The 15,436-nt window shown below is 37.6% G+C and overlaps 1 protein-coding gene across 31 annotated transcripts in view; it reads left to right on the forward strand.

The window, feature by feature from the left end:
• Positions 1 to 15,436, forward strand: part of LOC123763178 (protein GOLM2) — a 55,874-nt gene that overhangs the window by 17,563 nt on the left and 22,875 nt on the right. For 14 of the 31 annotated variants that reach the window (XM_069301890.1, XM_069301834.1, XM_069301791.1 and 11 more), the window contains 3 exons: positions 1,993 to 2,154; positions 3,986 to 4,102; positions 6,877 to 7,008. In XM_069301890.1, coding sequence (XP_069157991.1) covers positions 1,993 to 2,154; positions 3,986 to 4,102; positions 6,877 to 7,008 — 411 coding nt within the window. Of the gene's footprint in view, positions 1 to 1,992; positions 2,155 to 3,985; positions 4,103 to 6,876; positions 7,009 to 13,880; positions 14,233 to 14,953; positions 14,996 to 15,436 lie in introns of those variants that run through there. The other 17 variants (XM_069301854.1, XM_069301857.1, XM_069301768.1 and 14 more) reach the window with 6 other exon arrangements.

A 15,436-nucleotide genomic window follows, 5' to 3' on the forward strand; every position in this document is an offset into this window, starting at 1 on the left:
TATATATATATATATATATATATATATATATATATATATATATATATATATATATATATATATATATATATATATATATATATATATATATATATATATATATATATATATATATATATATATATATATATATATATATATATATATATATATATATATATATATATATATATATATATATATATATATATATATATATATAATAATTTTTATTTTTATTTTATTTTTTTTTTTTTTAATAATAATAGTGTTAATGCCTGCTAACTAGTTTCCTGCTTGCATGTGGATGATAAAGTAGTAGTATTGTGTTTACTGATCTTAGTGCATGGAAGTGGCAGTTGTTTCACTATTTTGCTTGACAAACCAGCATGTGTCGTTCTCTGGCAAATGTTGCTATGGTTCGTTGCAAGAAGCTTGGCCACTTAAAAAGCATTCAGAAGCCTGGAGAAAACTCTACATAAAGCTATACCATATGAAAGAGTAATCCTCAAAAAAAGCATAAAGCATCAAAGTAATACAGATAATCTTAACTCCTTAACTCTCCTAACCAGGATATTTTGATGCTTTAAACCTTTAAGTCTTGTTAAAACACAGATCTGAAGCTACTGAATATTCTTTGCTTTGTATATCTGAACATGTTAACACAGAGCAGCTATTATCTTGTTTACACAAATTCATTTGCTGTTGGCATTATGGAAACTTTCTTGTATATAATGTTGCATCATCAGTATATGAGTTTGTCATTACCTGTTGCAGAGGGCAAGTATAGTGTTGTCATCCTGTGTATGTATCACTATGATGTAAGTCTTTCCACTGTGTAGCAGAAAGGTTGAAGGTTTAGTAAAGAACTGTTAAGTGCAGGCGATGAGTCACAATAACGTGCCTAAAGTATGTTGACCAGACCACACATTAGAAGGTGAAGGGACGACGACGTTTCAGTCCGTCCTGGACCATTCTCAAGTCGATTGTGATGAGGAAGTAGAGACAGGCAAAACTGTTAAGTTTTAATGAAATTTTATTGACATTACAGTATTGCAGGTATTGAATATATTTTTACACTCTTGCATGTCCCTCCTTTACTAATTTTTTTAACAAAAATATTGAAGAGTAAACATTAAAATGAAAAAAAGAAAATCCTCCTTTTGCAAATGAGCCTTTGTACGTTTTTTTTAAGGTGACAATCATTCTTAAGTCAAACCAGGAGTAATCCTGAGGAACCTCACAGCTTCACTTTTTATATGAATAAAGACTTAGTCTTGAAGCAATTTTTGTTTCATTGTTAGTCTTGAAGCAATTTTTGTTTCATTGTTAGTCTTGAAGCAATTTTTGTTTCATTGAACTAGGTACTCCTGGGGGAGGAGAAACAAAATTTTATTGCAGACAACGAGTCAGAATAACGTGGCTGAGGATACGATAACCAAACCATGCATCAGCAAATGAAGAAACGATGATAATTGACCAGGACTGTCCAAAACAAGTCCGGTAATTATTCTTGACAATGGTCTGATATGGACTGAAACGTTGCCGTTTCTTCATTTTCTGATGTGTGGTTTAGTCGTCAAGATTTTATTGTTAAAATGAACTTGGAAGTTAGTCTTCTATTGTCACAAACTTGAGGCAAAGGCCAGAAAGACCCTAAATTTGTTAAATGAAATCTGTTATTTTTTATTTATCTGCAGCACTTGTTCAGCCTGGCACTAAATTACTATTTGTGTAGTTAATGCATTTACTTTCAAATTAATTATGTGCAGATCAAAAAAGTGGTAAGAAGTATGAAAGTGAAGTATTATTTGTGTACAATTATGCCACTGATCATTGTATAATGTACACCAAATAATAACAATTTGGAAATCATTTTGTTAGTGTATTGTATAGAAAGGTTATTTAGGGTTTTATTATACAGTATATTATTAGACCCAATAAATAATTTGGTGTATTAAATTTTATTCAGTCTTCACAATAGCATTAACTTCTGATACTTCTTGTAATCAGCAGCATCACAGAATGCAGGAAATATCGTCCAAGACATTGCAGCTCAAAATATACTAGTTGCCTCTCAACCTGTTAACCATGCTAACCCCAGTGATGGAAACCTCCAGTCTGTGGGCAGCCAAAGGAATCATAATGAAGGAAATCCTCAGCTACAAGCTCCAGGTAAGACGTGCTGTATGGTATAAGCTAATGTTGTTTTTACGATGATTTTTCATACTGATCTTTGCATTGTATGCATTTTATAAACATTGTGGTAGTATGTTTTCACCATAAAATTTGTTCCATGGCTTCATAGAAAGATGCATGCTTTTGTGTATAATTAGTATCATCATCTGTTGCCTCCTTATGTTTACATAGTTTATGAAATTCTAGATAGTAGTAGTAGAACACTTCCTTTGCCAGCACAAGGACCTCAGTTCATATCCCGAGCAGGATGAAACAATTGGGTGTTGTTTCATCATTCTAAATATCCCTGTACACCCAGCAGTAATTGGGGGACCTGGACGTAAAACATGTGTCAGATTGAGTTAAATTGTGATAATCCCACATGAAAGGTTGTTCTGGAAACTGAAATACGTTGGAGGGATGACAGGGAGACTGCTGACATGGATACCTTGCTACCTAATTCAATGGATGAATTATTTTTTTTAACTACCTGAAAGATGAGGGTACACTAGAGGCAGTGTATTCAGCTGGAGGAGTGTTACTAGCAGAGTACCACAGGGTTCAGGTACCAGGGAAGATTACAGACCTAGACGATTGTCATGCCCTTCAAAATGACCAAGACAAAATAAGTGTATGGAGCATCATGTGGCAAATGGAATTCAATGTGAATAAATGCCATGTTATGCAATGTGGAATAGGAGAACATAGACTGCACACAACCTACATATTATGTAAAAAAGCTTTAAAAAGTTCTAATAAAGAAAGAGCTCTAGGGATGGATCTAGATAGAAAACTATCACCTGAGGACCACATAAAGAACATCGTACAAGGAGCCTATGCTTCACTTTCCAATTTCAGGTTTGCTGGTGAATTCTGAAATACTAAATGGTGAAATACTAAAGAAATTGTTCATGACCTTTGTTAGACCAAAGCTAGAATATGCAGTGGTTGTATGGTGCTCATATCTTAAGAAACACATCAACAAACTGGAAAAGGTGCAAGGACATGCAACTAAATGTCTCCCATAACTGAAAGACATGAGCTACGAGGAGAGGTTAGAGGCTGACTAAATATTAATAATATAAATAAACTGGCTGATATTAAATATGCCAAACTAGAAGATGGAAGAAAAAGAGGCGATATGATCATGTCATACAAAATTGTATCACAAATCAACAAAGTTAATATGGGGAGAATTCCTGAGACCTGAAACTTCATATCCAGGTCTGTACACAATTACACTTAAGTAAGAGTAAACTTAAAACCTCACAATCAGTCAGTTTGACTGGACTGGACTGGACTAGACAGACTTATGACTGGATTGACAGACTAATGACTGAACTGGACTGGACTGACTGATTGACTGACTGACTGTCTGTCAGTCAGTCAGTCAGTCAGTCAGTCAGAATGTGGGTTGACTCCAGTTGACTCTTTTCACCTTCCTGGTCAACTGAAGGAAGTCTTAATTGGTGCGTACTGTACATAGTTACTTTTTATTTGTGTAATAATTATTATAAAGTTCCATGTTCTTATTCTTCTTAGATCTGTTATTATTATTATTCATTGTCAAACATTATTATCAGGTTAAAATAATAAAACCGAAAATAAGTTTTTTCTCATATGGAAATATCTTTATTTAATCAGTGCAGTCTTGTGTAAACATCTCCATTTAAATGAATCCTCCATTTGAGTTTGTATTTAACTGAGTACAGTGCTGTGTTATGCTTATCTCTACATATACAAATAACTAGTCTAAGAAGAAGAGAAATATTCTTTTTGTATTTTGCTTTTGTTAAATTAGTGTCAATGCTTTGTTTTGTGTTGGTAGCCAAAAAGTACAGTGCTGCTGCACCGGAAATGAAGCTGCATAGTTTAGCCAGACCTCGTTATGCTCTGGTTACTCAGGCTCATGTCCTCCAGCATCCACGAGTGAAACCCGTTCAAGGTGAGGAATAGTGTACATTTATAAACATCTTGAATTCAAAGTTTTTTCTGGGGAGAGCCCCTTCTGCTCCCCGAAGCTATCCAGGCCGATATGTATATCATTACACTTTGGCATCAAACAATGTGAATGGAGTTCTAAGCTTACCGGGGACCACAAGCCAGAACCTGGCCCTCTCAGAGAGGCACGAGGAGCAATGGCCTATAGAAATGCACGTGGGATTTGGAGCATTCTATGTCTGCCATCGACAGCCAGGTCCCCAGAAAGGTAAGCACCTCAAAACAAACCCCTGTTCTGGTTAAAACGACTAAAATAGACAAACAAGTGGACAGAACTCCTGAAATTAAAATGAGCCAATGAGTATGACGTCACACGAATCGTGCCGCATGTCTGCACAGCTACCCCTTTCCCCTCCAGGGGAAGTGGGGAGCCCCAGACCCACCATGCCAGCAATCCACCCTCCAGTTCTCAGTTGATGTGATTGTGGCAGCGTAGTGTGGCTCCAGCTCTAGATGCTCTTATTTTGTGCTGTGCCTTGGGTTCAGTACTGCTCTTACGGTGGTGTGCGAGCTGGGAGTAATATTCACTGGTACTCAGGCTGCATGTGTTTAGGGTTCCCTGTCCCGAGTGCCCTGTAAGTACCGCCCATGGGACTTGGGATGATCTTCCAAAAGTCTCCTTAGGGTCTCCCGGTTTCTCTTCTTCCCTGTTCTAGGGTTTGGGTCTCTCAGGTCGTCCACAGGGTTATTCGGTCTAGCCAGCATGCAATCTATTCCCGTGCCCATGACGTTCGTAAGTTTGCTGCGTTGGCTGCTGTCTTCGGTAACATATTCTGGGCTGACATTCGGGCACAGGGTTTTTGGCAGTCGAACATGGTCCTGGCTGCACGCTACCTCGTTAACGTTCCTGGACCTAGTTGGGCCTGTGTCGCTTTGGGTCGGCGGTTGCGGCCTGTTGTCTCAACTTCAATTTGAAGTGCGAGCACCGACCGCCTCCCGGGTAAGTCCCTCTAGTTTTTGTCTTTGGTGATGTAGCTCCGGGGAGACAAAGGGGTTCCCCCCAGAAAACCAGCGTTGAATGTAATCAAACGCCATTTTCTGGGCGAGACCCCTAGGCTTCCCAGCAACTCCCCCTCCCCCCAGTTGGCGGATTTTTCGCGTGTTTTGACATCCAGCCTCAAACTGGAGGGTGGATCGCCGGCATGGTGGGTCTGGGGCTCCCCCCTTCCGGAAAGGGGGGGGGGAGCTGCGCAGACATGTGGCGCGGCTTGTGTGACATCATGCTCATTTGCTCGTTTTCATTTGGGGAGTTTGTCCACTCGTTTATCTATTTTAGTTGTTTTAACCAGAATAGGGGTTTGTTTTGAGGCACTTACCTTTCTGGGTTCCTGGCCCGGTCGATGGCAGACATAGAATGATCCAAATCCCACGTGCATTTATATAGGACATTGCTCCTCGGGCCTCTCTGAGGGGGCCAGGTTCTGGCTCGTTATTCCCAATAGACCTAAAAATCTGTTCACACTGATGCCAAAGTGTAATGATATACTTATCAGCCTGGATAGCTCTGGGAAGCCTCCGGGTCTCACCCAGAAAATAGTGTTTCATTACATTAAAAGCTTTTTTTTTTTTTTCTAATCTTAGACCACCTAATTGGTGTCTTTTGGCAATATCTAACTTCCCCCGGGGCATTGCAGACTCCAGGCAGGTCAGTACAACATTTACATCCTTGACACAGTTGCAATCTTTTCAAACTACATCCACCAGTTCAAATACGGGAAAGGGATGACATAGGAAAATCTCAGCCTAGCTCTGGTTGACTATCAGTAGGTACATTCTGCTACATAGAAAGACCTTCTCTAAGCAGTGCTTGTAATCAAAGAGATGGCCAAGTATTGCTTGGCTATTGATAATTGCCACCTGCCAGTTGGCTGCCTGGGTTTTTACCTCCACCCACCACCAGATGACAGCACTGGCTGTGTAAACAGAAGGTAACTGGTTAGCTAGTTATCTCAACTTAAGTGACAGTTGATTCATCCCAAGATATTTTTTGTTTCATTTGCTTAGGACATGTAGCCATGGATGGAGTGTGTCCCTGGGGAAGTAGTATATTGACTAAGGAAAGTGACCAAGTGGCCTGCTGTGTCATTACATTTTTGTCTAAAGAACATTTATGCTATTTGCATTAGATTTGAAATGATACTTTATCATTTACTATATTAATCCCCTACAGTATTTCTCAATAAATTTATGAATTAATTAGTATTTTATGTTGATTATTAAGAATGATTCTGTATAATAATTTTTTCAGTCAATAAAATTTCTGTATTAAGAGTTTGATAGGGCCTGCCTGCCCTTCAAACAGGTAGACAACACTTAAACCTTGGTTGTGCTGCCTGAGGAACCTCTTGGATGGTCATCAGCTTCTGCACGTCACCTGTGTATCTTGTGTCTCGGGCAAGATGTCTTTTCTTGCATTTACATTCTCTGTGTTAATGTTCCTTACGCATGTGTATCCTTGTTGCTTATTATAATCTTGGCACCATGATATTGTTTATTAGATTCTCTTGGTGACAGGAGTTTTTCCTTGCTTTCTCATGCCCAAGGCTTATCAAGATGTTTTAGATGTTTTTCCACTTCATTATTTACTGCCGTATAAACCTTTTTATGTGCCAACAACTAAGATAGATATTTATTTTATTTCAACTTGATAGTAACTCGAAAATAAATATAAAATAATTTTTTATAATTTCTGACGCAAAGATTTTTTGGGCATTGTAGGGCCAGCAGTGGTGGAACAACCAGTGGTAGCCCATAATAACCGGCCAATTGCTGCACCCATTAATCCTGGGAATGTTAATGGGCAGGATCCACATAATGATGTACTTGCTCCCCCACCACAACACCATGAAGGTAGGCTCGTGCTCAGCACTCTGTTTACTCGCTCCCATTTGTCTTCTACACCCACTAGCATTAGTTTTCTCATAAAATGTTGTACTTAAAAATCGAGGGCTTATTTTCTTGAGGTTATCTTGAGATGATTTCGGGGCTTTACTGTCCCCATGGCCCGGTCCTCAACCAGGCCTCCACCCCCAGGAAGCAGCCCATGACAGCTGACTAACTCCCAGGTACCTATTTACTGCTAGGTAACAGGGGCATCAGAGTGAATGAAACTCTGCCCATTGTTTCTCGCCGGCGCCCGGGATCAAACCCGGGATCACAGGATCAAAAGTCCGGCTCCCTCCAGCTTACTTTGATTACTTACAGAGTTTATTTATATCTTACTATTAATTATTGTTTGTTGTAATATCCACACGAAGACAATGCTGGAGACTTTCATCCAGTTTGAACAAGCGTTTGGTTTACTAGTTTATACAGGTGGTGTAAAGAACTGTTGTAGAATATGTCAAGTTTACTAATAGAAGTACTGTATCGTAGTCATTTTTTATTTATAAGTAATATCAGGAAAGATAGTGATTGTATTAATACCTTGAAAAAATATAATTTATTTCAAGGTAAACTTCCACTGCACACTGCTCTCATGACTGTGAAATGCAAAAAGCAAAAATGCCTTTTTAAATTGAGAGCTTAACCCTTAGATAGGGGTTATCGTCAAAAGTTGATTCATGGGGGTACATGCAATTGTTGTCATATGACGATATAAACAATTTATTATCTGCGTTTTACATGTATGAGGCAAATATGGATGTGACATTTCTCTGTGGATGTAATGGAGTTTACTTTAACCCAAGAAAAAAAATCTTGCTACCATTTCATGGTTACATGCACTAGGAAGAGCCTGCCATCATGTGTGTGTGTGTGTGTGTGTGTGTGTGTGCGTGCGCCACATTGGTGGCGCGCGCACACACACACACACATTATGTGATTTATCAAGTTATTCAACACACATAATCTTGTAGCTAAAAAGAAACAAGGATAAACAATCAGTGAAACATCCAAGCCAGACACAGCCACCACACACCCTTCGAGAATGCCTCCACCCAGTGAAACTATTAATATTCGCATATTTTTGTGTTTTTCTTACATTTTGCTTACAAATTTATAATTCTATAATTAAAAATTATTTTTTGAATTTTTACTTTTACTTTTTGTGCAGAGGCGGGAATGACCTTCTCCATAGCCACTGGCTAAGGGTTAATTTTTGTTGGACTATATGCAGGTTGTGTAATGTTACATGGTTACTGTGTTTTTTGCTTCTGCTGTTTCTTAGTGTTCAGGTAAAATTAGTAAATCACCAAGTGTCACTCCTTATATGTTTTCTATATTGGTGAGTGTCTCCTCTTTCCTAGTGAGTACCTTTCCCTTCTTGCAATTGATTGATAAATAATTTATCTTTGGGGTCATTGGTTTCAAATAATTACAATTAAATATGTAATGTTTAAATATTAAAACTTAAATCTTTTGTAAATTACAGTATTATTGGTAAAATTTACTAAACCATTTTAAAAGTAAATGACCATTATAATTAAAACAAAACTAAATTTAAGAAGAGGCCAGCCTCTTTGATGACAGGAAGGATCCCTCTCAATAGATAAGCACTGTCACTTACCAGCATGAGAGAGTGAATAGTATCCTATGACATCCCTAACGATCACTAATTTCTTTTATCGCAAAATATGGTTTGGTTCAGGAACGCCGAGTGCTAAGGGAGGCTTTAGAACCCGGGTGTGTCTATTTGTAAACCACTACAGTGCCGAGTACCTGTCTTGATAATTTTGATCGTTAGTTCTCATTTTCTATATTGGGCTTATATGGCAACTCGCTATGGGGATTGGAAAACTCTGCAGTACAATTTGGAGGGGTACTTTACAGATATCTGTATTCCAAGGTTTATCCTTTCTTGTCCATTTCCCTCTATCCTCTCCAGGTAAGATCAGGTGCAAGATTACTACGGTATTATCTAAGGTAATGTCCCATGTGTTGTACTGTATTTGGGTGGCCCTCTTTTTTTTTGAGCATCTCGGCAAATGAGCAGCTTACTATGCTAGCTATAATCTGTGGGCATGTTCCCTTGAGGTTACAATACCAGTTTTCTTTAATTTATTTATTTGAAGGATGAAATGGTATATTTTGTCCAGATGACTTGGGAGTCTCTTAAACAGATAGGGGCTTCTTGATCCCAGCCATCTGATGCCTATGGGCAACCTTGTGTGGCTGTGAAGTGTCCTGCTTCTCTTCTGCCAACTATGGTTGTGAGAGCCAACATTCTTTGGTCTGGTGTCATGCTTTCCTTGGAGTATGATGCTTGAAGGTTTTGAGTCTCGGACATGGCCATCCTTCACTCCTTCTTGTGAGTGGGTGAATGGCCTTGTCACATTCCTTCCCGGGAACCATTCTGACTGGCAACATTCGACCTAATTCATCTATGACTGACTTGGGGCTGGCTTCTAATTATGTCTGAAGCTTAAAGGAGGGGTACTCCTGAATCCCTGGAGATGGGAGTGTCTTTGTTGTGTATGTTGATGAGGTGTTCACTTTGCCTCTGCATGAGGGAGAGGGTATCTAATCCTGTGGGCATGTATCATCTGATATGCAGGATTTTTTTACCTATGGGGTCAGTTTGAAGATGATTCCTCCTCAGTTTTTTTACTTCATCATTTTTTCGTGTTACCGTGTTACCATTGTGGTGGTCTGGCTTGTTCACAGTCATGCTCAAAAGCTGATGTTGCTGCCACCATCTGCATGTTTATGAGGTTGTATGTGTATGTTTCTGTGACACTATTTACATGTTAATATACATGAATTATTGTGCTGTACTGTAAATCAAATATATTCTCTAATGTTAAAAATCACAAATATTTTAATGATAGTAACCTAGTACGTAACACTGATTTACGCACTAATAAATTTTGCAATATATTTAAAAGCAATTGTGTTTCATATTCATACCAAAGATTTTTTTTCTGTAATTTGTGAGCTTCAGAGCCACCACTACTTCTTGACAGTAGAAGTAACACTTCATAACCTTACTGCTATTTGTTGCCTGCTGTGGGGTCAAATATAACGGAACTATCCTCGCAGGATTGATATTTCATGAATAAAACCTAATATTACGAGCCATTCAGCCTAAGGGTTAACTATAAATTGGATATACAGTATAATATTTACTTGCCGTACACTATTTTATATTCGATTTGTCTTCTGGCTCATATAAAATTATAATAAGTATATAATTGTAGTTTATATTCTCTTAATGCAAAATGCAACTGTAATCTTTTAAACTTAACAAAAAAAAAAACAACTTACATTTACAGTTTTCAAAAATTATGATCACTAGGCATACATTTAACAGTTGAAATTAAATAGCAGAATAAAGCAAGTTTGGTCGCCAAATTCTTGAAAGTATGATAAAATATGTTGTGATGTGCACAGAGTTGGCCACTGCATTACCATGGAGCTAAAAAGCTAATCCTCTTTATGCTGTCTCCCACAGTTTTGTAGTGGGACAACCCCACACGTGAGGAGGGCCTTGCCATGATGGCAATTGGCTCTGTACACATCATAGACAGTAGTGCCTGCCCCCTCCCCTCCCCCCCGGCCTTTTATCACTGAAAACAAGCCCCATGGCTTGATGTCCAGAGCTCTTAGATCTGCCTTACTTCACACAAGAGAAGCCACCATACATAATTTCGGGAGTGCACAGAAGCTGGGTTTAAGTTGTTACAACAAACTTTACTTGTAAAGTAATAGCATAGTAAATATTAATTATAATAATAGTTATAGGTGTTAGATAATATATAGCATAGTGTATTAGACATTAGAAGAGGTGGTGATTAAAAACGGAAAACCATTTACTGAATAAACATGTTGTTTAATTTGAAAATTTTATAGATATTACATTTCTAGATTGTAGTGGTAGTGGCTCAAAGTTATACAACTTTCAATTGTGTCTGGGGTATTTTAAGGGGAGTTAGTGATGATGGAAATAACAGTATTTTGGAAAAGTGAAGGTTAGATAAGATTCAAATATTATAATATATGTTATTTACTCACCTGTTGTTCCATATACAGTACAGTAATTAGATGCGAGATAGTTTTGAAAGGAACTTCTTAATTTTAAGACTTGATTTGTGAATGGTGCAATGTGGATTGCAGTATGATAATTATATGCAGTAATAGTGTAGCCAGTACTGTATTGGCTTATATAGGGTAATAAGGAAGTAGGAGGACTTATTTGTTTTCTTATGCTGCATTAAAGGAATTTTTGATGTGGGAAATACTTCACTGGTATATTTTTGTACTATTATACTGTATTTCCAATGGGAAAATAGGAAATTGTCACAAATTAATTTGTATACAGAACAAACAGTACATAATGTTTGCCAGAAAATTTGAAGTTACACATCACTTGGGCCTAAGTACTAGTATTTCTAATTCATTCATTTTGAAAAACTGAAAACACATATTTCTTTTTTATACAACTATTTCAAGCTTATATATTTTAATATTCCATTTAGAGCAAGATTTAGGAGTTGATAATTGGTAACATTTAAAATGTTTTTAAGTGTATATTAGCAATTTGAATACAGTATTTTACTTTGTAATCAAATGCAAATTTTGTGTCTACAAAATTCCAAACATTATGAACGTATTCAAATATTTTGCAAAATATAGCTCTGATCTCGACTTTTTCTGAAATTGAATAAGGTAGTTGTAGCACTTTGGAGGTACAGTACATTGTTTTTGTTGCATGGTTGGCCATTTATTCATCTTGTTTTTTAATATTTACATTTTAAAAGTTTGATGACCAAACCCCACATCAGAAAATGAAGAAACGATGATGTTTTGGATCATTCTGGACCATTTCAAGTTTTGTAAAAGAAGGGAAGGGACATGCAAATATAAAAGAAAAAATCCATTTAGTAAATCAAACTTGAATGATGAATTTTCAATCGTTATTCTTTGCTTAACCCCTTAACTGCGTCATTCAACAAAAGTTGTTCTGAGAGTTGTGCTTTTTTTTTTTAATTAGACTATATTTCAAGTTTTTTAATGTTTTCATTGCCCTTTGTGTTTTAAAATGAAAATAGTTGAGTTTGGAAATATTTTGACATTAGCTTTACCTGAACATTTATAAAAAACAACAAAAATATGTCCTTAACAATTGCACTATGACATTTTTGCCAAAAAACAGGCGCGCACAGTGCAGGGGTTAATGACTACCAGATATAATATGGCTAGTATATTTTTATGCTTAGGCTTATCATTTGAGCATATTTCTTGTTAACTTTTCTGGGGGGAGCCCCATCGACTCCCTGGAGTTATCCAGGCTGAATGGATATTTATAACTTTCTGGCATCAGTCAAAGTGCTTGGAGTGCTTGCCTACCGGGAACCACGAGCCAGAACCTGGCCCCCTCAGAGAGGCACGAGGAGCAATGGCCTATTGAAACCCACCTGTGGTTGGGAGCATTCTATGTCTGCCATTGACCGGAACTGGCACCCAGAAAGGTAGGCGCCCCAAAACAAACCCTTATTCTGGTGAAAATATTGCTATCATAAGCCGAACGAGTGGACAGAACTCCCCAAACAAAATTATCAAACTAGCATGATGTCATCACGTCGCCGTCTGCGCAACCCCCCTCCCTGGGAGGGGGGGAAGGGAGAGCCCCAGACCATCCACGCTGGCGATCCAACCAGCAGTTCTTAGGCTGGATGTCAAAATACACGAAAAACACCGCCGACCGGAGGGAGGGAGGGATGCCGGGGAGCCTCCGGGACTCATCCAGAAAATGGCGTTTCATTACATTCAACGCTGGTTTTCTGGGGGGTGCCCCGTTGACTTTCAGGAGCTACCTCACCAGATAAGGAAAAGAGGGAAGGATCCGGGAGGCGGATGCCACACGCCCTAACCTAAAAGAACAAGGTCACAGACGAAACTAAAAGACCCTGCAGACAACCCCGGGAGACCCGAATCCCAGAATAGGAATGAGGGAAGGAAGGAAACCCGGTCCAACCAAAACGCGTCCAAGACCCCAGAGGCCAAGACGCAAAGAGAACAGCGAAGAACCACAACCGAACAACAAAGGAAGATATATTTTCTGGTTGGTGGTACTCCATGCTTGGCCCCCGTGAGTGGACACGTCCCGGGGGGTTCAGCTTTTAGAAGTTTGTTTGGTAGACTTGGGCACCGGTAGGCAAGAATTCCAAGCACTTTGACTGATGCCAGAAAGTTATACATATCCATTCAGCCTGGATAGCTCCAGGGAGCCTCCAGGACTCGCTCAAAAAATGGTGTTTCATTACATTCAACACTGGGTTTTTTGTCTTTCAGACCAAGTACGATTATAATTTGTTCGATAGTATAGTATGATGATTATAATTTGTTCGATGGTATAGTACAGTACGATGATTATAATTTGTTCAATGGTTTAGTATGATGATTATACTTTTTCTGCTTAATTTTATTTGCTTTTTACAGTTTTACAGAAATAGGCATCATTAATTGAGAAGTAATGTACTGTACTTAGTTAACTGTTACCAGTATTAAGAATAAAGTATCTAGTCTGTGGCTTCAGTGATAAAAAATAAATCATCACTAAAAAATTATCGGGAAATAAGTACAGTACTGTATACAGTATTAGCATAATAGGTAGTAAAATAGCATAGGGAGTGATGTTGTGAATTCAGGTGACAAGTTTCTGGTAATAATATGTGTAGAAGTGTAGTGTTACATGTGAAAGTATACCACCACTGGAGACTGGTGAGAGATAATGCCCAGTTACAACTACACTACATTCCACATACATTCCACTTACATTCCAGATACACTGAAGCTGCAAAACAAAACTGTGAAGCCATTCTTCAATCTGGTAGCTAATTAAATTATTTAAATAAAGAATATATAAATTACTGGTAGTACATGTACAGCAATTTGTACGTAGTAACAGTATCCTAATGAGGTGCCTTTAGGCACATACCAAGTCCTTAAAACTTTGTAATTTCTGACCATTCTTATCTTGGTAAGAAAGTGAAATAAAGACAGTTGAATATGTCTGATTATTTAATGTGGCTTAGATATGTGGTCCCCATGTTTGTATGGTATTATTGTTTAGATATTATCTTGCTGATGCTTCAGAAATCTCCTGTTTTGGTAAATAAATTCCTATGCAATTATCGATAACTTTTTAATTACCAAATCAGTGCCATGGTCATCTGGCAGGGTTTGCATTACTGTACTGTTCCCTGCTACTTAAAATTTGATCTCTGAGGGGCTCCCGGGTCACAAGACGGTTGCTTGAGGGTTTGTGCAGGAGTTCGAACTTTGCGGTGATGAACTATTCGAATACACATTTGTGTGTATTCTCCTAGTTGTACTCGCCTAGTTATATGCTGCACTAACATCGTTGAAAAAGTGTCAATACTGTTTGTTACCACTAAGGTGAAATAGTCAATTAACGATTTTTAGGGAGTTCAAAATGTTAATCGGATGAAAGTTACTACGTAAACATCCAGGAAACTAGAGGAAAATAGGAAAGACAAAGGCAGCCGTTAATAGATACAATAAAGACCAATTATAAAATAAAATTCCTGGGTTATGTCATTACAGATTTTTCTGATTGGTACATTCTTGTAAAGCTACTAAGATGCGACTTGTAATAGGAAAATGTTTGATAATTTTACCAGGAAAGAAATTCAAAGACTGGGAAAATTATTTATCAATATAATTTCTTGAAAATTTAAATATGTAGAATTTTGGTAATATTCTAACAAATTAAGTTGAAAAAAGTAAACATAATGTATAAACCTAACCTAAAATAATTTGTAGGTACAGTACTGTACATTTAATAAATGGAAAAGCCTTAAAGATATAAGATATTGTTTTCTCTTGCATGCAGCACAGGAACTCAGAGTGAAGGATATGCCAAGAGGCAAAAGAGGTTTGGGCAATGTTTTTGTAATTTTGTCATAACTACACATAAGCTTTTAAAGTTTTGTACCTCTCCTGTTGTTCCTTCTAAGCATCTTTAAAACTCGTATTTGCTATTTTTCTTTTATTTTCTAGCAGCATTATTATTATTAGCGGTAAAACTATTTAACGCGCTACCCATAAGCTTAAACTCCAAAATTAGTATAATTTGATGCTCCTCTCTGAAGTGTATGTAGTCTTCCTGAGTCACTTTGTATAGTAAGAGGCACATTTGTGTGTGCTGTAGTAATATTGAAGTGTCAGTGCTGGTTGGTTACCCTTAAGGTGAAATAATCCTGTAATTGATTTTTAGGAAATTGAAAAATGTTAAACAGGGTGAAGATTGCTTCATAAACAACCAGGAAACTAAAGAAAAACCGAATATTAAAAGATTCAGTAAAACCCAATCATA

The sequence above is a fragment of the Procambarus clarkii genome, chromosome 5, assembly GCF_040958095.1.
Source record: "Procambarus clarkii isolate CNS0578487 chromosome 5, FALCON_Pclarkii_2.0, whole genome shotgun sequence".
Lineage (NCBI taxonomy): Eukaryota > Metazoa > Arthropoda > Malacostraca > Decapoda > Cambaridae > Procambarus > Procambarus clarkii.